The sequence below is a fragment of the Drosophila simulans genome, chromosome 3R (assembly GCF_016746395.2).
Source record: "Drosophila simulans strain w501 chromosome 3R, Prin_Dsim_3.1, whole genome shotgun sequence".
Taxonomy (NCBI): domain Eukaryota; kingdom Metazoa; phylum Arthropoda; class Insecta; order Diptera; family Drosophilidae; genus Drosophila; species Drosophila simulans.
Window position 1 is genome coordinate 21,949,551 of NC_052523.2, and position 11,546 is coordinate 21,961,096.

General features: G+C 39.3%; 1 protein-coding gene across 6 annotated transcripts in view; it reads right to left on the reverse strand.

The window, feature by feature from the left end:
• LOC6729655 (low-density lipoprotein receptor) overlaps positions 1-10,952 on the reverse strand; it is a 33,082-nt gene extending 22,130 nt beyond the window's left edge. For 5 of the 6 annotated variants that reach the window (XM_016174686.3, XM_016174676.3, XM_044923439.1 and 2 more), the window contains exons 1-3: positions 10,701-10,952; positions 9,542-10,094; positions 2,137-2,277 (exon numbers count right to left, since the gene is read on the reverse strand). In XM_016174686.3, coding sequence (XP_016036316.1) covers positions 2,137-2,277; positions 9,542-10,082 — 682 coding nt within the window. In that variant the 5' untranslated portion in view covers positions 10,083-10,094; positions 10,701-10,952. The remainder of the gene's footprint in view (positions 1-2,136; positions 2,278-9,541; positions 10,095-10,700) is intronic. The other variant, XM_016174678.3, reaches the window with a different exon arrangement.
• Positions 10,953-11,546: the final 594 nt, after the last annotated feature.

Genomic DNA, 11,546 nt, shown 5'->3' on the forward strand with positions numbered 1-11,546 from the left:
TCGCAGGCATTTCAATTGAATTAGCTTAGTAGTGATTCTATATTTTTGTGCGCAATTTGATTGAAATTTGTCAAAACAAGAAAAATACCCACACCTAATGACCCTATGCCACTAATAAATAATCTCAAATGTGTTCAGTGACGCCTTGCTAGTTCACTTGTACTATAAGTTCACTGATAAGGAATGTCTACTGAAGTCTCCTAGATTATAAGCTAGAGATCCGGCTGAACTGGCTTTGTGTAGAACTTATACTTCAATATAAGTTTTAGGTCAAGTTTAATCTGGATTTCCTTGTTGTGGGCAACGCATTATTTGTTGTTTCTCGGCCGTTCGGTTGATAAAAAGCTTAAGGCGCATATAAACGACCTTTAATTGAAACAATCCTTTTCTTTTCAAAGAAAAAATTATATATATCTTAAAAAAATGCTTAATTAGGCACGGATTTTATTATTAATATAGTTAATTTTATTATTATTATGATGAAAAACTACAAATATACAAGCATACATTTGCATTTACTTAAACTGATATTCTAAGATTTGACAAATTAGTTAACAAGTTTAGTTCATCAGAAAATTTATTGAATATTTACATATTTGTGTTGGTGATGATGATGAAGATTTCGTACCCACAAGTCCTATTGAATACTTGAAGCAATCAAGTTTCAATAAGCTTTTCATTCTTTGAGTGATTACATCCATTTGGTTTGAGCAGTTGGGAGCCAGTTTATCACCCAAAAGCTGATGCAATGGCTTAGTTAAATTGCACTTGACTTGCTTGCAGTGCCTCCAATTAGACTCAACTCGAATGGAACTGGAAGTGGGTTGGTGGTAATTTACCAGGCGTGTGCTCGACTTAAGACCCTCTATACTATATATAATTGCGGCTCAGCTGGTTTCTGTGCTTAAAGACTAAGCCCCAAGCCCAAGTCCGTGCCCAATATTTACGGCTGGCAGTGTTTTGAGCACTGCTGCCTGAAAGTAGGCAATGCTAAATTTTTCGGGAAGCCCCATTGCAAACGAAACCAACGAACCGTGGAACGAAACAGACTGGTCTGCTAACCAAACTTAAATTAAATGTAGAGAGGCTAATAAAAAAAAAATACCACACACATACGCAGAGTGTAAAAATTAAATGAAAATAAGCTCGGGGAGTCACGGGGATTTGGGGAAGCCCTAGCTAGTCCTGCTGCCTACATGACACTAAATAAACAGCCAGTTGTTACTTACTCAACAGCGAAGCCAAACAAACGGCCAACATACAAAAGCAGCAAAACACAAAAACACCAAAACCAATACGAGGCAAACAGCACACGCAGAGCGAAGTAAATGGTTAGTTCTGTGACATTTCTAAATTGAAAAACTACAAATGACTGACAACAGATTAGAGCGAGAGCGCACGTAGTTCGCAGGCAACAGCTGGGCTTTCAGGACCAGGACCTGCGTCCATCCTTTAAATCCCGATCCCTAAACCAAACCCAATTGCGGAGCCAGCGCTTGACTTTGTAGATACTTCGTGTCCAGTTCTTGCCCATGGCCACACACACATATAGGAAAATAAATAAGATGAAAAAGCAACATCAGCTAGGGGCAAAACTTTCTTTCGTTCCTTTAAAACGGCTCCAGCAGCAAAAGATACAGCCAGAAAAAATCGGGCTGCAAATACATTTTGCGGCTTTGGCTGTTGATTTCTTTCAAGTGCTAGGTTTTGTGCAACCTTTCGAGTGTATTTGAATAAGACAACAGCTAAACTGAAGGCCTAATCAGAGCCGGAAAGATAAAAATTGTAAGGAATGGAAATGGAGAATGGCAAGGGCAGAAGAGTTCTATAGAATTTCGGGTGATTTATTTGCACAAATGCAGGAAGCAGCATGATGAACTTCCAGGGTCGAGTTGCTAACAAAAAAATCAAAGCTCAATTGAAACTTACAGGTTATTTCATTTACAGATGGAAAATGTCAGTGATATTGATTTACACACTCCAACAAATACTTTTCGAAATTAGATATACTTTTGAAACCATCTAAAGCCAGTCAGTGCTTAAACACTAATTTACAATTACAACAAACCCATTTGGCGTCAAATCAGAGTAATTTATTCCTGCATTTTGATGGGATTTTTCTAGCTGTGCACTCACCTGTAAACTTGCACTCCTCCAGCCGCTCATCGCTGTGGTCCGGGCAATCCGAGGAGCCATCGCACACGAACCGTATGGGGATACATTGGCCAGTGGAGCACTGGAACTGCTTCTCCTCGCAGTAGTTGCTCAGACCGAGCGCTGCAAAATCAAATGCATATTAATTAATTAAGTTGAAATCCTCGGGTTAGCCGCAGACTATAATTAAACGGAAACGGGAGACGTCGGCGACCCTGGTTGGAGTTTGTGCGTCCCAATGGGAGGGCCTAATAAAATTCATAACTAAAATTTAAGTTGAAAACTTTGGCTCGTTAAGCACACACTGAGGAAGCGAGATAGCGATGGTTGGTGGGAAAGAGAGAGGGGGGAATTGTGGAGAAAAGGCGTTTGTTGACAAGCCTTAAAACCCTTTTTAATGAAAGCCGAGACTTGACAATAAACAAAAACTTGTAAATAATGAAATCCAGCCGAAGGGCGAGGCTTACACATGTCCATGTATATAAAAGTGGCCAAGTGGGTGTTTCTGCGGTCCATGTTCTTGTGGCGGACCGCAAAAGGATCCCAAATGAAGGGCAGAAAGTTTTCGGGGGAAATTAATAAGCGAGAATTTGATGGCAGCTAGTTGGCAAGTTTCGGTTGTGATGGCTTCATCAATCGTTTTACGGGCCACTTGACATTTTACTCGGCCGCCCTAATCTGTCTTTCATTTTCTGTGTCTTTGGACCGATTAGCATATGCACGTATGTATGCGAGTATCGAGCATAGCATATATGCTAAAGCCAACCAACTTCCGTTAATGTGACGCCATTTTGCCAAAGTGTCTCTGTGTGTGCGTGTGTGTGAGACGGTCTATTCGCGTAGCATTTACCGTTTAATTGCGCGCATTTAACACAAATTGACAATTGCTTAGGCACCGTCACAATCACGCACGAGCTAACCCAAAAAGTCACGAACACGCACAGTAGCTACTAAGAGTGGACCCAAATTGTAGGCAAAAGAAATCGGATCCATTTGGATATATTATTAACAATATTATATACTTATAAAGTATTCCCGCAAATGTGAATTCTGTAAGCAAGCAACTTATTTCTTTAGAACAATTGCTCTGGTTTTTCCCTTTTCCCAGATTTATCTAACAACATTTAGTATTGATAGCAAACAGAACGTTGAACTGGTCATCTGGTCGTATGTGTTATTTTTGTGAAAATTTTGTTGAAAGCTTTTTCATATGTAGTTTTTTGGTTAGCATGTGCGAATATAGGACAACTTTTGTTTAGAATTTCCAATTTAGCTCGCATTGGTCCACTCTTTTTGACACACACGCATTTAATTACGAAATCAGACCTGTCATGCGTTGCCCTCGGCACGCACACATGTCCAAGAGGACTAACACACACACACAAACACACATAGAGAGAGAACCCGAGTGACACGCATTTGATGAGTGTGTTAGTGGTTCATTACCATGGGAACTTCAAGACATGCTGGCTTCAAATTCCAACTTTCATCGCCTCAAATTTTTCGCTGATTGTATTTTTGGCTCTTGCTTTAAACTTGCCAGTGAATTTTGCATTTTCCTTATGCAAGCATGTGTATTTATTTGCAAAAAAAATGTGTTCAACGCTTCATTTTCTTGCTGCCTTTAGCTGCAGCTTTTCATTCTTTTGCTGGATGGAAATTTTTTATTAGTCCCCGTAAATTATTAAAAATGTGCGCACACATTTTGAATTTATGAAAAGAGTTTTGTTTGCTCCTGTCGTACGTGTTTGTTTGTGTGTGTGTGAGTGTGTGTAGGGTTGCACTTGTTTGGTGCTCAGAAATTGCAATTGCTTTTGTAGACAAATCTGTATGTAAATGTGCAATGCAATTTGCATTTTAAGTGAGTCGTTTAGTAGCTTAATTGAAATAAATATTAAAAGAGAATGCCACATCCAATCCATTTGACAGAGCTTGGGATTATAAACCAAAAAGAAATGTATACATCTCCTTTTTGCAAGCTTTATTTTATTTTGCATATCCAGCAAATGCATTTTATAGCTGGCAATTGGTTAATGGACACCCACAAATTATTTTCTCAAATGTATTCTCATCGTTTTCAACTGTGAAGCTAGTTTATTTTTATGCACAAAGGTAAGTAAGCGAATACTTTTGAATAGCTTAATGAATTTGAATCGACTTTCTTAATAAAGTGAAAAATCATTCTGCTAACGGAATTTTTGATTACGCTTTAAATACTCAAAGAAATCATAGAAAAACGTAGTGCAGTTGTAACTTAATATCTTATACTTTCTGTTGACCATTGAATATCATTTTCTAGAAATTACATACTCAAAATGATTTTCTTTGATATTTAATTTGATGTTTTTTTCTGGAAAGTCTTATCGTTATCCTCTCCAGGCATTCATTTCCACGGCATTTCACCCAATTCTCACAGCCATCTATTTAATACAAATTAAATCAGTGGGGCAATAATTTGCGGTGTGCTCCACAAAGACTGCGAACATGGAGCAGCTGCCTCCGTGGGCAATAGCCGCCAATTTGATTGACGGAATCACGAATGTCCGTCCAATGCAGAGGCAACTGGCCAATTAAATGCTTAATGCGAAGTTCATTGAACAGTTTTATTTTACTTGGAGCAGGAATCAATCAGGAAAGAAAATGCTGGTCAAGAAGAGTGTATTTCACATGAAAATCTCGCACCATTAATTCAATGACAGCAAAGGGCATGACAGGAGGGCTGTCTTGGTTAGCCAAGAGGGCGAAATAATAAACAGAAATCAGCGCAAAAGTCAATCAGAGTTCAAATCAATATAAATGTTTTATTAATGGCCCGAAAGGTTGTCGGCGATTGTGCCTAAACTACCCCCACCACACCCTCTGATTTGATTACGCCTGCAATCCTATTAATAGTCGGTGATTAATCACCGATTCGACCATGGTCAACTACACCGCAATAACAGTGTGGCATTACGCAAATTAGCCGAAATATTTGCAGTTTAGATAAAATATGAAACCAGCCAATTTTGATAGCGAGAACTTTGCACCTAAACAGCAGTTCAAAGTGATAACACTGTTTTACGCATTGGTTCAAAAAGTTAAATCATCATTTTGTTGGCTTTCCGTTTTTTACTGACTAGTAAAAGCTATTGAGAGATGGGCAGTCTGGGTAACCAAATTCAATTGCTAATGATTGCGTAAATTTAGGTTTTTATTGTGCCTCGTGCCTACTTAATTGTGTCCTAAAATTTTGTTTGTTGAAATTCATGTAGTTAATCTTTAATCCTACTATTTAAAGTTCATTAATAGGGGTCAGCTGCTTAGTTAGGTGCTAACAAATGTCTTGGATTTATTATCTGTAATTCCTAATTTTATTAACTGTTGCTAAGTTGAAGTTTCAGGTCAAAAGTGACAAATAGGTTTTTATTATTTTTCCAAGTATTTTAAATTGTTTTAATTTAACGTTCATTTTACTAATGTAATGGTTGTACAAACTTCATATTGGCACTTTTGAATTGAATACGTATTCGATTTTTAATTACAACTATTCCTTGTAGATTAGTTAGTTATCTGACTATCTGTAAGCGCCTGCTAGGCACTTCAGATAAGACAGAAAACCTTCTGGGTGGGCAGAATCACAACTAAACAGCACTATCAAAAGATACGAGTACTACTATTTTGCAGACTTCTTATCAATACCACGTAATGTTTTGGTACCTATTATTATAGTTTTTATTGCAAAAATAAATTTCGACTTACTCATAAATTCAATTCCTAGGTAAGCGGAAGATTAATAAATTTTGTTATCTTCTTAACACTTAAAGCAAGTCATAGCTACGTAGTTAGTTTTAGTTTTTTGGTTTTGGTTTTTTAGTTCAAATAGTTTAGATGAGTCAGAATTACTCTATGCAATTACATAGTTGCTTAGGTCTTTTATCTCATATCGTATTATCTCATAATTATAATAATTTCGTGTGATTTTTTTTCCACTGCTTTGGAGATAACATATGGGCTGATAAAAATGGGTACCTTTGGCACGACGATAAAAAAATAATCAACAAATAATAATTGTATAATCATGTGAGCACTGCGCTTTGGATACCAACCAGTACAGTTTGCCCTCTCTGAAGATCGTCAACTCTGAACTTAAAAACAAAAAAAACGAACAGCACGTGGGCTCTTTAAAGTTAAAAAACATAAGAGAAACTATTTGTAACTGCTCTTAAATGTTGGCAAGAGATGTGAATTCGTTCGATATGCTTCAGTACGAGTGTCTTGTTATTGTTGCTGTTTCAGTTTCTGTTGAATGTGAAAAAAAGGTGGCCTGATCGCTAACGTCATAGCCGACCAAAACAGTCAAACAACATGATTAACAACAATAACAATTACTCACACATCTGTTGGCCAAAGTCGCATGAGCGTCGAAAATGGCATTAGGATGACTCAGTACTATCTGCTAATAATGAATGATGTTCCTTACAGGCGCTTTGGAATTTCGCCAACGTCATCATCTGTTTGTTGTGAGATATAGCACCGGGCGAGAATATATGCTGAATTTCTAATGAATGCACTTTCCTAGTATCTATTGTGGGAATTTTTTGACAGCCCAGCTAATGCTAATGCTAGCCAACAAATCACGCCACCTTTTTTTGCCTTGCAATTGAATTCACGCCAACGCTGCGTATGCGTAATATTTTAATTGAATGCCCGAAAATAGAAAACCATTTTGAAAAGAGAAATTCGCTGGGCTCTATTGCTGGGAAATAGAAGGCTAACGAAGGTCTGACCCTCGCACTTCGTTGGCAGATCTCATTAGGCCAGCATTGAGATACAGTTAACACCGTCCGATTGTGTTTTGCATGCATCGCTTATGAATTTTGTCACTCGAGCACGAACAATTGCAGTGCATTTTGTTGGCTTCCATTAGTGTTGGAAACCAGTTTTCAGCAAAAGCACAAAAGAAAATGGTTTTTATTTCGTGCCTCATAATTATACATAATGGCAAATGTTTTTGTAATTAAGGCAGACGGTCGGTAATGCAGCCAACTCCAGTTAAGGGACCAAGTTTGTATCAGGGACAGTTGGATCCAGAGAGCACGTGCAAATTCCAGGCGTAATTAGCCAAGTTAATTATAAATGTCCCGGCCAAGTTGGGACTGGCCGAGAGTTTTTTTTTCCTCGCCATCGTCGCCTGCAAACTTGTTTAAATTCGATTTTGAAATAAATCAGCTCGGCCAGGAAGTCGATGCCTAGGAAAAGTCAGTTTAAAAGCAGTCATTAAAGCTGTCAAGGACGTGCCCAGAACTTGCTGCCAAATGAGAGTTGTCAATTTTGTCCTTCCGACTAGTTTGCAATGATTTCGTTTTGGCTTACTCCAAGTTTAGTTGGGCGGAAATTACTGTCATGCCATGACCTATAAATCGGATTAAAACCTGTCTCACGATTTATTTGGCACCTGAGCTATTGGTTTATATTAAAACTGTCAAAAGTACAGCGGAAATGCATTTACACACAGGAGTGGGCCAGAAACCACTTAAAAGCACGAAAATACATTTGACATAGATTGATGGCAAACTATCTTATGATGCAACGGTTTATAATACGCTAGTCCCACTTTCAATCATCTGCTTTTAACCTTAAAGCTACGGCTAATTATCATGACCCAGCGTTATTAATTTTGTTTTTACCTTTGACATTCGTTGGCTTAAGTCCAAAGCGTGTTAACCCTCCGCTTTTAGCCAAGTTGAAGGTTTCGTTAAAGATTAAAAACAAACTTGCTTGCAGTCCAACCATTTGTGATTCCCCTACTGCTCTTCCTATTTCATTCTTTATATCGATTTAAAATATTCAGACTCACAATGGTAAATATTCGATACCATGCCCTGATATTTAATCAGGGTCTATTGAATTTTAGGTTCTACAAGGTACTTTAAATTTGCGCAAATAATTGATTATTCAACAATTTTCTTACAAATTTGAATGTTAATGTTTTACGTAGGCCTTTATGCAAACTGCCTGCTTATTCAATATTATTTACAAACAGCCGCGTTTGAAACCAAAGTTACTTCGTCAGTCCATCTTCTGTTTATGTTTTTTTAAAAGCTAAGCCATATCTTGGGTTTTAAAGCGATTGAATTACTTCTGAATGGGGATTAATCAAAATAAATATCAAGATCAGCTTGGTAACAACAAATGTTTATAAATAAGTCGAGCTATTTCCAGTTTTTATCGGAGTAGTATGTATATCTGCCACGTGCTCGTATTGATTTACAAAAAAACGTTGACCAATGTGCAAGGCCAAGAAACTCCAAGAATCGGACACTTGTTGCTCTTTTTGTTCTCTGCCCCCCGTCTACCACGGTTTCTCTCCTCTTCTCTCTTTCTCGGTATTCTCTCTGAAAGTTTCACAAGAGCCGCCGGAGTTTCAGTCTTCAAGTGGCGCTCCATTCGCTTCATGTAGCGATGCCGGCCGGTACAAAAAATAAGCATAAAACGGAATAATTATAAGGGGAAGCAGAACAAGCAAAGAGTGTACACCGAAAGAAAATTCTTAAATTCTGAAATTTAAAAAACCTTTTTTAATTGCCATATGTAGCACGCCAAAAAGTATGCAGCACTCCATTTTATCCCGCTACTTCAGTCACTTTAAGCCTAAGTTGTAGTAGAACTTTTATTTCAGTGTACGCTGAGGCGAGTGTAGAGGAAAGTAAAAGGTTTCTGCCGACAAAAAAGAGCACGAAGCAGGGGGAGAAAAGGGAAAGAGCTCTGCAGTCTGGAAATCGTATGACGATGTGGAATGTTGAGACATGGAAATGGTAGTGCAGTTTACTGGCATTGCCAGACGCTTTGGCTTTCGGGTGGCAACAAAATTCACATAAATAAAACTTGAGCCGAGTCAGTCGGAGTCGGAGTCTTAGCTAAAATCGGAGTCGGACTGGAAATCGGGGTATGCATACATATGTACACATGGAGCCGTGGCTGGTGGCATGATCGCCCGAAATGAGAGAGGCGGCGGCTCCAACTATAAACACCGCATCCCCTTACACTCGGAGAAATGGAAGGAGAAGATCCGATGAAGTCGAACCATGATGAACTATGATGGAAAATTTCAACATAGGTATGATTTCTTTGAACCTTCAATATATTTAATTTTTAGTATTTCTGTTGATTTGTTACGACGAAATTAAAAATGAAACTGTAGGTCAAAGATAAGTTTGTGACGTGATGTTAATACTCGGACTCATAATTCTAATAATTAAGCCTTTCATGAATCATAAAAAAATGTAAATGGATTCTATAAAGTGAGTGACTAAAAGAATTATCACTACAAATACTTTTAGCATTAAGAACTTCTAGAAATAACCCCTTTAATGATTAGGAACAAGTTAGTGGGCTTGTAAAAACTTACATATGTCCAAAGGAGTGCCGATTTTGCCCGACACATTCAGGAACTTTAGAGGATTTCCGTTTAGCACCGAGTTAATGGAGCTGCCAAAGTTGCCCATCCCGATTCCCATGCCAGATCCTGTACCAGGACTAATGCTGTTGGCTGCCGCAGGAGCCAGATGCTTCAGCTGATCGAGGGTGGGTCCCAGGGTACTGGCTTTCAGACGCTCCAGCAGCGCCGCTCCGCTCAGATTGTGCATTATCTCGCTGGCAGTGGGCGTGGCAGCGGTCACATGGGCGGCATTTACCGCTGCCGCATTGCAGAATTTGCTGATGCTCAGTATGCAGGTGATGAAGAGCAGGTGGAACGATGAGGTGAAGCTGAAGCTGATCAGCTGCTGCACTTTGCTCTGGTAATGTGTGCTGGCGCTGTAGAAGAAGCCACTGGTTTTGGACGGTTCTCTACAGCCACTGCTGCTGTTGGCACTTTCATTTGTTGGTAACTCTGACTGGGTGGTGGTTTGAAAATATTCCGTGAAATGCGGCATGCAGGTTGTGGCCATCTTTTGCTGCTGCTAGAATATACGGTAGAAATTGCACTTTAGGCTCAGTGGGTCACACACGCTTTTCACTCTGGTTCGATTTGCCAACTTATTTATACGCGTCCATTAAATAATAAGTTTAGGCGAATACACGCAACGTTTGCCAAAAAAGTTCACCAAAGTGAGAGAATGAATCGACTGTATCGGGAAGAGAGTGTGAGGCGTAGGTACGATAAACATGCGGAAAAAGCGACGATGGGAAAAAGAAACATACGATGTTGCGAAAAAACAGCATAAGAGCAAAGAAAACACGAAATACACACATAAAACTGCAAGCTAAGGGCGACGACTTTGGTCGAAACGAGGCTTAACCCCATATGCTGTCCCGCTCATTTACTTATTTCAATGTTTATTTGAATATATCTGCTATCAGCGGTATAACGGTTGATAAGCCAGGTAAGCCTGGTAAGTCATGCGCAGCCACCACCCATTGACACCATTATTCCAGCTCGGAATTGGTTCTGGTTGTGCAAATCTTTTATTTACTTTAATGAAGAGCAAAACACATGTTGGACTGAAATTTATGCTGTTTTTTCACATGACATATTGACGTAACGTTCGGCCAAAATAGATTCATACATTATTTTTCAATTAACACTTATTTCCGCTCGACAAATGCGATGAGCTGGCCTTAAAGCCCCGTCTTGAACTTTTTTTTATTTGCTTTGAACTTTTGCTTTCCGAAACTTTTTTCGCATTCCGAAATTTCTCGGTTTAACGGTGAAGTTATATCCAAAGCATGGGGCGTATGAGCGATAAGCGACCAGCGACGACCTAGCGACACGCACTGCGAGTACAAACTGCCGGAATATCGCTTCCGAAGTGAGCGGACCAATGGAACCGTTTTAGCAACTTCGGCAGTGCTCGTCTTTCGTTCGGCAACGAACCGACGATCGCCACGCGTACCATATCTCACCTGTTGAGAAAAAAAGAGAGTGAAGAGCTGGTAGCGCCACATGGGTCGACGTCATCATCGGGGGAGCCCCAAAGAGTTGAATATCAAAAGCCTCGATCTCCAACACTAAGAGAATTCAGAGCTACCAGTGCTCAAATAAGCTGACATTGAATCTGCGCCAACAGGTGGTTCTCTCTTCGGCCGCTCTCTTAGAACGTGTATCAATCAATTTTGGAGGTGTGTTCCACTCACTATTTGTCGTTTCGGCATCCAATTAGTGAGGTAGCAATTTCTGAAATTACAGGTCTAAATTGTTTGTTGGCCCGGGTCAATCAGTCAAGGTTTCGATTGAAACTAGTAATGTGTTTTGTAGCCTAGACGCACGAGAATCAATATTGGTCAATAAACGTTAAACCATTTACTTGAGCGGAAATTGATCTATTGACAGTATCTGTGCCTCTGCATTTCAATTCATAACATGGTTTCCATTTGAATAACAAAGATGCTTGAGAAACGCGAAGGGCTTTTAG